The following is a 12,527-nucleotide window of genomic DNA, read 5'->3' as shown; positions in this document are numbered from 1 at the left end:
TGCTTACAGGTTATGGGCCTGTGGAAGAAACAAAGCACAAGAGAGGGAAGTGATGACCAGCATATGGTAGGGAAAACTACTTTATCCTTTCCCTCATTCAGAAAATGCCAGATGCTAGGGAGCTGGCTGGTGGCAGACTATCAATTTCATATATGATTTCAACACCTGAAGTGGCTACTGGAGCAGCACTTAGATCAACTGCTACCAACACAGGGAAGTAGTGAATGGAAAAAAAAACCTCTTACTGCAAGTTGCAAGTTGGAGAGCAGCATGTGGGTGGGAAGGATAGACACTGGGAGTGAATGTGGTGGAGTTATCAGAAGAGGCAGATTAAGGTTTCCTGGTGCCCTGGGCCAGAGAAAGTGGGGAGGCCTTCCCCAGGCCTTGGGCCTGCGGTCCCACCCCCATCCTGCCCCTTCCTGCCCCTTTCCCTATGGCCCTGCCCCGTTCCATTCTCGGTCTCACCCCATTCCACCCCCTCACTGCGGCCCCGCAACCCCTTTGCTCCTTTCTGTCCCCTCTACTGCAGCCCCAAGACCAGAGAAGCTCTGTCCCCACCCCGCAGCCCTGGGGCCAAAGTGTGGAGTGAGAGCTCCCCCAGCCCTGAAGCTGCGGCAGCGAGCAAGAGCTCCTCCAGTGCCAGGGAGGCAGCCAGAGTCCGGGTGCTGGAGCTTCCCCCACCACCCTGTACTTCTGCAGGGGACCAGGGTCGGGGTGCAGTGTTTTTTCCCCACCCTGCCCACCTGGCATTTCTGTCAGGGACTGGGGTCAGGACGCGGGGGCTTCCCCCTCCCCACTCTGGCTGGTGCTTCCTGAGATTTCTGCTGGGGATGGGGCACCCATTTTTCCAGGGCCCCCCATTTGGCCAGGGCCACTGGGCACAGGGCCCATCAGCTCACTGGATAATCCACCACTGGCTATCAGGAACTGGGCTGAGAGGAAGCAAAGTGACACATGATAAAATGGATGTTTTGGATAGGTGGTGAAAGGAAGAGCATCTGGGGAGAGTGACACTTGAGGAGGCTCTCCTGCTTGAAATTCGTGTTTGGGGGGGGTCCATGACTATTAAGCCAATTCCTCTACCTGATAGATTTCTGAAGCCATTAGCTATGTGCATCTTATTTAGATAAACAGAAATGCCATCAAGTGGAATGTAAGGAATTGTTTTGCTTGGCCACAAATATGGGGACTATCAATTTTATTTTCTTCAACTACCTGCTGTTCATTCTAATCTGTTTTATGTCATAATCAACTTTTCACTGAAAAGCTTTTACTATTAAATACTGATTTGTGATATGCTCTGTAGATGCAGGCCAGTGCTTTATCACCTAATAATAAATATTAAGTCAAATCCCAGTCTTTTCCTCAGTCCCAGTTTAGTGTGTTGAACTTCAAAAAAATATAAGGGGCAATAAAAAGAGTATATAACATCAGGATTTTGTCCATTAAATAAACTGTATATCCTGGGAAACTAATGCTGTATGTAACCTATTTTCAGTCTTTAGTTCTGTTTTAAGTTAACAGAAACCTTCAGAAGTCTGGATTTAGCAGCAGCAAGTACTCCCAGCACCGCTTTCACATCTGGGCTCTTCAGTTGGTCCAAAAGGTAGTTGAATTTAGACAATCGTTTCTTCCAGTGATCCAGTTCTGCTCGTGGCCCCAGGTCATCAGCTTCTTTCCTCAGCTGATCATTTTCAGCAAGGACCTTGAATCACACAGCAATATATCAGTGACTGATATGAAAGTGCTGCTATTTATCTAAATGGATGGTAGCGATATGAAGTCTCCTATTATTACTGACATCCACCTCCTGTTTGCAATGTTGTTATACACCCAGTTTTCTATGGTGGTCCCAGGATATTAGCGAGATAAGGTGGGTGAGGTAATATCTGTTATCAGACCAACTTCTGTTGGTGAAAGAGCTGACAAAGAGCTCTCTGTGTAGCGCAAGCGCTTGTCTCTTTCAACAACAGAAGTTGGTCCGATAAAAGATATTACCTCAAGCACATTGCCTCTCAATTAACTTCCTGTGACAAGTTAGGAGCTAGGCTTCCCCCCCCACCATCCTTCTTAAAAAGCCAAACTGACTCGATTTTGCTTAAAACTGTAAATTTGAGTAGAAAATGGCCATTTCTTCAAAAAGCCAGTGTAAAAAATCAAATTAACATATTAAGACTTGGATAGCTAGTAAAAGTGTAACCTTAAGTCTACCTGAGGTCAAGCATTTACCTTAACACACTGAGATCATTATTCACTTTGTTTCATCACTGATTATGACAAAGCTTCTAAAAAGACGATAATATTCTGATAAATCAAAGAGAAGGGTTTAATAACCAAGTCCATTTGGCACAGGATAGGTGAGGGAAGGAAGCTAATAACATTTCTGCTCCTTTACATCCTATGACTACGTTGTGCTTTCTCCTCTATAGTCTTCATTGCAACTGCAGTACATCAAACTCCCAAAATTAAGTGATGCTATTAACAATTTTAAATTGTTAACTTACGTAAGTTAATGCTTTTTAGTATTAACTCCCCACAGCCTATAATTGAGTCCCAAGAACAGCACCCTTAAACCTCTCTAATCTACCTAGATTTTTTACATCACTCACCACAGTGGTATTTGAGTACCCTAGGCTAAAACCTGCTTGCTGTACTAAGTATACAATAGTGACAGCTTTAATAAGCCTATTTTCCTTTTAGCAATGCGTGGTTGCAGTACAAAAATGAGATTTTACAATCTTTTGGCAAAAGGAAAATACCCTGAAACGTTGCCAGCTGTCTTTACTGTGCACCTACATCAAGATCCTTGCATTTCCTTCATGGCTTTTTTTTTTTTAAATTAAAGTCACCAGAAGTCAATGCTGGTTTCTTTGTGATTTTGTATTTCATCATTTAGGAGGTCTGAGATGCAAGAATTAATTTCTAATTAAGGAAATCAGTAAGATTTAACATAAGACAAGTTTTATTTCTCATACTAAAAAAATTGCAATCTGCATATATGTCCATTACAGAGCCCTGTTTTCAATGGACTTATATAATTTAACCCTAGATAATATACTTTGATCTACAACACAGAAATTCACAGTTTGGGAATCATTTTTTTTTAAATCAATTTGGTAGTTTGACTTGGTGCTTGTCTACACGAATACTTAGTTTGCAGCAAGCTGGGATGTAAATCTTCCCCATACTATTATGCGATGCTCTAAGTGTCTGGTGTGGCAGCAGGTTCATTACAAAGTTTCCTAGGGCATTTTTAATCTATCCAGCTTTGAAACAGGAGTAGGCCAGTGTGTACTATGGAAATTTTAGTGTGCAGCAGCAGGATCCCCCCACCCCCATAAACCGGTGCATAGAAGGCTGGAATACGGAAGACTTATACCACAGCTTGATGCAAACTAAGCATTCATGTAGATACAAGCCCTTATCCAAGGACACAGAATATAGTAATTAATACTCAGCAGAATATAGCTTTTAAAAATACGATACTACCAAAGTATAACAATACGAAATAATCAACATGTAGTTCATAAAGGATTCACTCATTATGTTTGTGCCAAAAACAGGTACAATAGATGTATATGTATCAGAGCACTGTTTTGGAGTGGAGAAGCCGAACAAGTGCTGTGCTTTACAAATAAGATCAAGCCCTTAGTGACAGCAAGGAAGCTTACTTCTGAGCATCATGGCTAGCATATACTGTATGCATTGATTTACCAGTTACAGATGGGTTGGAGCTCTGAATAGCATACTGATTAGAGAATTAAGTGCATATGTGGCCACATTCGTAAATACTACTTCTTTCTACCAGTTCTGGGCTTAATGCCACTTGTGTAAACAGGACTAATCCAAGTTTCACTGACATTCATGTCAGAACAGTTGGCAATGTTTCAGATCTGTGCAGCGCATCACCTGTTCAATTTGTTTGATCCATACTTTCATGCAGGCCTCTATTCTTTCTAGAGCTTCTGTGCTGTTAGCAACAGCCAGATAGTCTGAAGGTCCCTTTAGAGTTTTCAAGTCATATGTGTCACACTTTTTCAGATTCACCTAAAAGAGGAAGAATTAAAAATTCAATAAAGACAGTGAGGACAGATACCTCGGGAGTTACCATTTCATTTGAAAAATTATTGCTTTGCCCTCATGAAGAGAGGCCTGCTTTACATGCCCACAGTTACTCTGAAGTTACAACACTGGCCCTCCCTCAACAGCCCAGCCTAAACTCCCTGTGGTGATGTGCAGGCATCAGCAGCCCAGAACCCCCATGGTCCCAGATTCTAGCCCTGCAAGTTCTTACACTGCAGTACATGATGTTGCCTTTCGGCCTGCAGTTTAGAAAAAGCCGTTGAAAGGAATTCTGGGATGGCCAGCAATGCAAAAAGCACCAGGCCACTTTCTGCAACAACAGCAATGTTAGGTTCATTTTATAGCATACATGCTGACAATCTTACCTTTTCCATCAGACTCTGCTGAGCTCCTGACAAGACACTAACAAATCCCTCAAGGGAACCAAGGAAGTCCTGCCGAATATTAGCTGCTTGCTGAGGACCACCAATCTCACCCCAACCTTGGTTCATAGTCTTGATGACTGGAATGAAGATTTCTGACAGCAAATGGTGCACGCTTTTTAGTAAGCCGCCCTGAGCAGTATCCAGCATATTGAAATTCACTTCCTGAAAGAAGGGATATGATGCATATCAAACTGAAAATAAAGTTGATTTAGATATATGTATGTGACTATATAGGCTAGTCACATTATAGGTGCTTGGAGAATAAGAACTTCAACTCCTGTTTTTTAGCAAAGGTTGCAAGAATCCTAGTCCTGAACAGATTGGCCCTCTTGGGATTGTGGCTCAGTTGAACTGGCTAGCAATGAACATTTCCCTGTTCCAGTTTGTTTACGTGGGGGGAGGCAACTCCTGTCCTCAAAGAAGGGTGAACCAAACATCTTGATGAGGTGGCCCCAAACTTTTTTGGAGGCATTCATCCAGTATTCCACAAAGACCTAGGCAGAGCCAGAGAGGTCACCATTGGTACACCTGGACTCATTTATTTCCATATTAAACCAAAATAGGTTTCGAGGTCTCAGAATACAATATATACACTGAATTTGCCTCTGACAAGGAGTTTGGAGGAAAATGTTCAGACTCCTGGCATGAAAATTTCAAAGGAAAACTTGTTCCCTTCAGTTGACATTTGACATTGATCTCAACTCAAGTAGTATTTTAATTGGGGTAAATTTACAGTGTCCTCGGCATGGTACGTGGTCATTTTAACCACAATTTCTATACTTAGTTAAACACTTGAGTAAAATAAGTGTGCAGCATATCACCACCTAACGCAGGGTCAGGTAGATTAAAGCAAGCAGTCCATAGGGGACTAACCACAAATACACTGCTGTTTATACAGGGAAATCCCAGAACCAACAACAAAATTAATATTTGCTATGTCAATTTCAGTGATGGAACATACGAAAAGTATCTTGAGAGATCCTAAATCTATCAGATTTTAACATCATAACCAATGCTTTTAATTACTCCTAAATGCAGGTAGCCCATCATATGCTCATCACTCAACTCAATTAAGAGTGAGATTTAAATTTTTTAAACTACCTGAACTAGGGTTACCATATTTGAACAATCAAAAAAGAGGACACTCCACGGGGGAGGTATTTGCTCCTGCCGGGAAAAGCACCAATGGAAGCTGCCAGAGCCGCAGAGAGGGGCTTGCAGGTGCCAGCAGTGTACAGAGAGCCCTCCATCCCCGTCCTCCCCATGACCCAACCATAAGAGCCAGAGGGACCTGCTGGGGGGGGCGAGGTGGGGAGTCCTGGCGGTGCTTACCTGGGGCTCCTCCTAGGGTCAGGTCGGGTTGCAGGGGAGCAAGCCCCACCCCCGCAGCTCTGATTGGGCAGGAGGGAGCCGGTGCAGCACGCGGAGACCCCCTGCGCCTCTGTGCCTAGGGGCTGCCCACACTGCAGGCTCCTGCCGGCGGGCGGGCACCGAGAGCTGCTCCAGGAAGCGCCGCCAGCCCTGGGACTTTGGTGAGTGTGGTGAGGTGAGTGGTCCCCAATATCGGGGCAAAGGGCATCCCGACCAATGTTTCAAAATCCCGGACGTTTTAGATATTTAAAAATTCCTCCCGCATGGCGATTTAAGAACTAAAAAGCCGGACATGTCTGGGAAAATACGGACATATGGTAACCTTACCTAAACCCATCTTCCAAAGCACCTAAGTGACTTAGGAGTGTAAATCCTATTTCAAGTTAATGGAACTTAGGTGTTTTTGATTAATTTATATAGATTCATCTTTTCTTTACCAAATGAAGCTAATGAATGTTTTTCAAAGGGTAACCCAAAGTAAAGCTTTTACAGTGAACTAGCCTGGAGAAGAGCAAGGCAAGGTTGACTGTGACAAGGCCTTATGCAGAGCTCCCTGGGTTACCACCATCTAGGAATTCAAAACTAGCAAACATCTGACTATGACCCCTAGATTAGGAATTATATGGCGAAATGGCAGACATATGCCCCTACTTAAGGATGGAAGCCAAAGCCCTGACCACCTCTCCTGGTGTTATACTTCCATTCTGAAAGATTCCATACCTTTGCTAGTTTATATACCAAATACACACTCAGTGACTGCTTCATCTATAACTGGAATACAGCAACATCTTTGGGGCTGTGTCTATTGTGTATCAGAGTTAAGGCTTTTAGCCCATAGAACTACAGAGTCAAGGATTGAGATACCAAAGCCAAATATTTGATAAAATTTGCCTCTCCTTGCCTATTAGCATCACTTCCATATTTTCCAAAGCAAACTTCAACCATCCTGTATCATCCTACATGCATCCAATGAAGTGGGTATTCACTCACGAAAGCTCATGCTCCAATACGTCTGTTAGTCTATAAGGTGCCACAGGACTCTTTACCACTTCATCCTGTATCAGTCACCTTGTTATTTCCTGGTTCATTGGAAGAGATTCCAAGAGGCGTTGTTCGGTGACATCAAAAATATTAACAGCATGGGTTGTAATAAAACCGCTGATATTATTGGCAATGATGCGTTTGGGGTACCTTCAGTCAATGCAGAAACTACAGTTAGTTTGCCTCTGAAGTTTTATGAAAATCTAGTTACCAATTTTGTAGTGATGTCCCTGCATCTTTGTCAGTGAGTTTCTAGCTCTGTCTCAATGATTTATGCTTTGCAGCTCACTCTTAAGAGTAAAACATACTGCATGTCTAGTACTACGTAAGCATATCGGGATACATTAAGAAATTCTTTACCATACACCATACTCTTTTGCTCTATTTTTGATTGTGGCTACTTTCTTGCATGCATTATTAAATAGATAAGAAAAAACTTTAAAGGGTTAAGCACTACATGCAACTCAAGGGATTGCATTAATACAGGATCTTTCAAGATGGACTAAAAATATTTATGCTGAAAGGATTACAAGGAAATATATTTAACTTAACAGTAAAACACTATATTATAAATCATTAAAAGCAAAAAAATTAAAATGTGTAATGACATATCAGATCTCAATTCAGTATATCCTCAAAAATGACAGATCAGTGCTTTATGCTACGTACAAATATTTACATGTTTTAAAATACTTCAGTATAGGATCTCTGGTTGACAAGCACTTTTAATAGTTTACTAGTTACTCAGGAGCCTCAGGACATGCAAGTGGGAATTGACACAGTATAGATTGAGCATAATAGCATTGAAGAACAAGGACGGAGAGACAGTAATCGACAGAGCAGGGATGGAGGAGGTCTGCAAGGACTTCTATACAGAACTGTTCAAATCAAGAATCGACATCCCTCTCCCAACACTCCAAGAGTCAGAAGAACGCGTCCCCCCAGTAATCGTCAACGAAGTCCGAAGCGCACTATACCAGATGAAGAAGGGAAAAGCTCCAGGCAAAGATGGAATAATGTCAGAAATTATTTCTGCAGGAGGCGAAAAGCTTTGGAAGGCCCTCATTTTAAGATTTAGTCGATATCTTGAAGAAGGAAAAATACCATCAAGCTGGAAGGAGTCGAATACCACCTTGCTGCACAAGAAGGGCGATTGAGAAAATCTTAAGAACTACTGCCCTACATGCCTGCTCTCTCACATCTACAAGCTCTTTACAAAGGTGATAACGAACCGACTCTCGCAGAGAGTCTGGATGAACAGCCGCCGAGAGAGCAGGCAGGGTTTTGAAGAAATTTCAGCATGATTGACCATATATTTACCCGTAGCCAGCTCCTAGAAAGAGCGAGGGAATACAAACTCCCGCTGTGCATTGCTTTCATCGACTATGAAAAGGCCTTCGATAGCATCGAGTTTAATGCAATGTTAAAGGGGCTCGCAGAGCAGGGCATTAACACGCAGTATATCAGTTTGTTGAAAGAAGCGAATACTGGATGTACAACAAACATTACTCTCCTCAAAACTCCCCTCCGCATCCCAATCAAGAAAGGCGTAAAGCAAGGAGATCCGTTTTCACCGAAACTATTCGCCTCTAAATGAACAAGATCAATTGGAGGAGTGGTGTCAACATAAATGGAGAACGATTATCCCATCTCAGATTTGCGAATGACATCATACTAATTGCCGAAAGTACCAACCAACTGCAGTGCATGCTACGAAGACTCGACAAGAAAAAGAAGTCAGGTTGGCCTGAAAATGAACTGCTGCAAAACGAAATACATGCGATCAGATGTCTTACGAAAAGCCCGAATAATGGTAACAGGAGAAGAAATCGAAGAAGTGGAACAGTACATATATTTGGGCCAAGAAGTTAATATGTGCCAAGACCTGAACGGAGAACTCTCGCGAAGGATTCGGGCAGGATGGTATGCATTTAATTCCATCAAGGACATCCTCAAAGGAAAAATTGACAAGACCGCACATACAAATATCTTCAATTCAACAGTGCTGCAGGCCATGCTGTATGGCAGTGAAACGTGGGCACTGATGAAGAGAGAAGAACAGCAGCTGTCGGTAGCTGAAAGGGCAATGGAACGAGCTATGTTGGGAATTTCCCTTCTGGATAGCATCCCAAATGAAATGATCAGAGAACGCAGCAGTGTGAAAGATATTGTCGTGGAAAGCAGACATAACAAGATGCAATGGGCGGGCCACACAGCACGGCTCATGGACAATAGGTGGACTGCAACCATTGCTGAGTGGTACCCGCGAGAACAGAAAAAAACACCCTGTCAGCCTCCAAGAAGATGGGAAGATGACATTGTAAATGTTTCGGATGAACACGGAGAAGAAAGGCAAGAGTGCGAGAAGAATGGTGGACGTGTTGTGATCGGCGCAGTCTTAACGACAGCTGAAGACTGATCAATCCAGGTGATCCAGGTGACTAGTTACTTTAATAGTTTTCTGCAACATCACCAACTCTGTTCCCCATTTAGATTCTCACACACTGGAATGCTAACATAATCTCTGGTATCAGAGACCCAAGCTATCAAGAGTCTTCATGTTTAGATATTGTGGCAGAGGTCCGATCTTGTCCCCGTGGGTCCCGCGCGTCCAGGTGGTTTATGCGAGCCTCAGAGGCTCACTGTGACCCTCCAGGTAGCCCTTCTCTCTCTAGGGCCAGTGTTACAGTCTACTGAGCCCTTTTCATCATAAGCCAGCAAGGAGGTTTGTGAAAGAACTCCCACGGGTTTATTCCCAAGCAGTTTAGCCTCCTGTCCTGAGAGGGGCCTGTCTTCTCCTCCCAGGAAGTGTTTCTGTAGTGTTGGGTTGCGGGGCACCTGGGCCTGCCCTCTACTCCAGGTTCCAGCCCAGGGACCCTAATGGCAGCAGCTGTTGGCAGCCGACCTTTCATTGCCAGAGTTGCTACATTTCCCTAGGCCACTTCCCCACAGCTCTCCCGCTTCTCTCTCTTAACATCTTCTTCACCCTTACCTTAATGCTCCCTTTCCAGTGGCTTGAGGGTGTCTTCATTATCCAGCCCTTCAGCCGCACTTCCTTTCCTCTGGCTCCGTTCGGCCTGACCAGAGTGAGCCCTTTTATAGTATCAGAGGGGCCTTAATTAGAGTCAGGTATTTGCATTAGCTTAACAGCCTCACCTGACTCTTTGCAGGTTAATTGGAGTCATGTGTCCACCCTAGCCCGGAGCAGCCCATGCTCTGTTCAGTCAGGGAACAGAAAACTGCTTATCCAGTGGCCGGTATATCTGCCTTCTACTACTCTGCTGTACCCAACTGGCCTGGGTCTATCACAACATGCATTCCTAATTGTCGAAGGATCACGAGATGAACTGGGTCCATTTTGGTCACCTCAGATTATGCCAGAGTTAAATATTTAATCAGGTAACCTTTTATATTTGAGTACATATATTTTGATTTTCATTGTGTTCTTTGTGCAAAACTTTTGATTTGATCATACAGACAAGCATGAGATAATTTTCACTGCAAATCCGCAAGACTAATGTGTGGAACTGCTGGTTGTAAAAACAAAATGTGACACCTACATAAAGTTCAAGCTTCAGCATCACAGTGCCACTGTTTGGCACAGTCTTTGGTGTAGTCAATAAATCATCACTGGAAATGCCGCTGTTTGTTTTCTTAGACCCTGACACAAATTTTCCCTTTTTGCTCCCCACTTTTCAAATCTTATGTTCACTAACAATGTGCTTGAAGTTGGTGCCACTGAGTGCTACAAGCACAATTGTTTGTGACAGACAAACTATGCCACATTTCCTTAGTTACACTCTTCCTTCAGTGGAAAACACAACAATATTCCCTTTTTGGAGCTCTACTCAGTTAACTGTACCAAGAGGTCTCAAATTACAAGCTGCTATGATGCACCATAGAAACTGAATTGAATTTAACTCTCTTATACTAACATCCAGCATTAACCTTTATCTTACCCGATGGATATTCTCTGCAGTGATGGTTTTGGAAGGACTAGATTTAATGAAGAATACGCATACACCGGTTAGAGCAACATCTATTCCCTCTGTCACAAACACTTTAGGTTTCTTGCTTCTTGCTGAGTGAGGACTGGGTCTTGTGCCTGGTAGGCCAAAATGTCCTATAGTTTATATGAAAAAAAAATAGAGTTAGCAATAGCTATGGTAAGATATTCCTTCTAGAAGAAGGAAAGCACTAGCTCAACTTTTTCATACCTAGTATAGGAGATGCTCCTAAACTGAACTGGGAACAAAAGTTTGTGAAGGGGAGACTGGGGTCTACACCTGGTTTTAAAAAAAAAAAACAATGTTGTGTAAACTTTCACTAAAAATGGGAACAAAATATTTGAAGTTTTAACATGGAAAAATGCCTCAAATTCAGCATGAAAATTTTCATTTGGATACAGTTTTTGAAAAGTTAGTTTTGGTTTTCAGGGGGCAGACAGATGGGGATGGACACACACGTTTTCCTCTGGTGAAGCGCACCACAAAGTAAAGACGAAAACAGAGGGTGAAAGGAAACCAAACATATAGCTTTCCCACCATCCCAAAGAAAAACAGGTCAAAATTGTTTGGTTCAAAACAAATATTTTGGTTTTGAAATGAGCAAAAAGGTGAAATATGGATATTTGTTATCTTTAAAAAATATTTTTCTTTGAAGTGAGAAAGAACTGTGGCCAGCTTTATTAAGTTATACTGTTATGTTTTAAGGTGTGAGGGACAATACCGCGACTAGGAAGAGGAAAGCAAAGCTACCAAGTGCTGAGAAACTCAGTTCTGCCAATAGTATCCATTAGGGACATCTATATGTCCAACTATCCAGTAGTAGCAGTAGTAGAGATTGAGTCTAATTTGTTAGTCTCTAAGGTGTCACAAGTACTCCTTTTCTTTTCTCATTTGTTTATTTCTTATGCACGTGAATAGTTACTAAGTAATAAGTAATATTGCTTGTACTGGGCAAGGTTACCTCAGATTAAGGGATACAATATTGTGCCAGCAAAAGGCTAAAAAGAAGTTTGCAGAAAATTTTTAAAGGTAATTAAGTCAGAGTTAAGAACAATGAGAGATGGCCAGTGAGACCACCAAGGTGGCACAGCAATGAGTCAGAGTTAAGCAGAATACAGGGCAGTTAAGTTACCTTTCTTTGGGGTAAAGACCTGCACCGTATGGTTACCCTTTACAAGCAGTGAATGTGAGGAATTGTTTGAAAGATATCCCAATAAGATGGTGATTTGTTAATAATGACAATAATGAAAGAGTGTTAATAATGAGCTAGAGCTTAAACAAGCATCTGAATAATACGATCACACTTCCATCCTGAAGTTTGGCCAAGATCATAAAGCAACAACTTTGTGTTTATTAATGGAAACTAGAAGTACTGCTAGAAAGTGATTGGGGTGGGAGAGGAAAAACTATTACATTTTTATAGTTTAACTTTAGGTTATAAATTAACTTCATCTACCCCTTTTCCCAGTTCATTTGCAAAGTAAATGTCAAAAACCTAAGGGCCTCATTACAATACAAATTAAACCATACAGTTAGGTTAGTAGTTATTTTTTTGCCCTCAAGATACTCAAAGCAAAACTTTTATTGTGCCTTGTCACTC

The 12,527-nt window shown here is 42.3% G+C and overlaps 1 protein-coding gene across 1 annotated transcript in view; it reads right to left on the bottom strand.

The window, feature by feature from the left end:
• Positions 1-12,527, bottom strand: part of DNAH5 (dynein axonemal heavy chain 5) — a gene marked incomplete at its 5' end in the record, with an annotated part of 254,247 nt that overhangs the window by 200,333 nt on the left and 41,387 nt on the right. Inside the window, 4 exons of the mRNA XM_084621096.1 lie at positions 1,529-1,705; positions 3,910-4,047; positions 4,449-4,670; positions 10,880-11,043. Coding sequence (XP_084477222.1) covers positions 1,529-1,705; positions 3,910-4,047; positions 4,449-4,670; positions 10,880-11,043 — 701 coding nt within the window. The remainder of the gene's footprint in view (positions 1-1,528; positions 1,706-3,909; positions 4,048-4,448; positions 4,671-10,879; positions 11,044-12,527) is intronic.

Source organism: Lepidochelys olivacea (genome assembly GCF_965140295.1).
Source record: "Lepidochelys olivacea isolate rLepOli2 genome assembly, chromosome: 2".
NCBI lineage: Eukaryota > Metazoa > Chordata > Testudines > Cheloniidae > Lepidochelys > Lepidochelys olivacea.
Note: the sequence above shows the minus strand (reverse complement) of the source record. Positions and strands in the feature narration are given on the sequence as shown.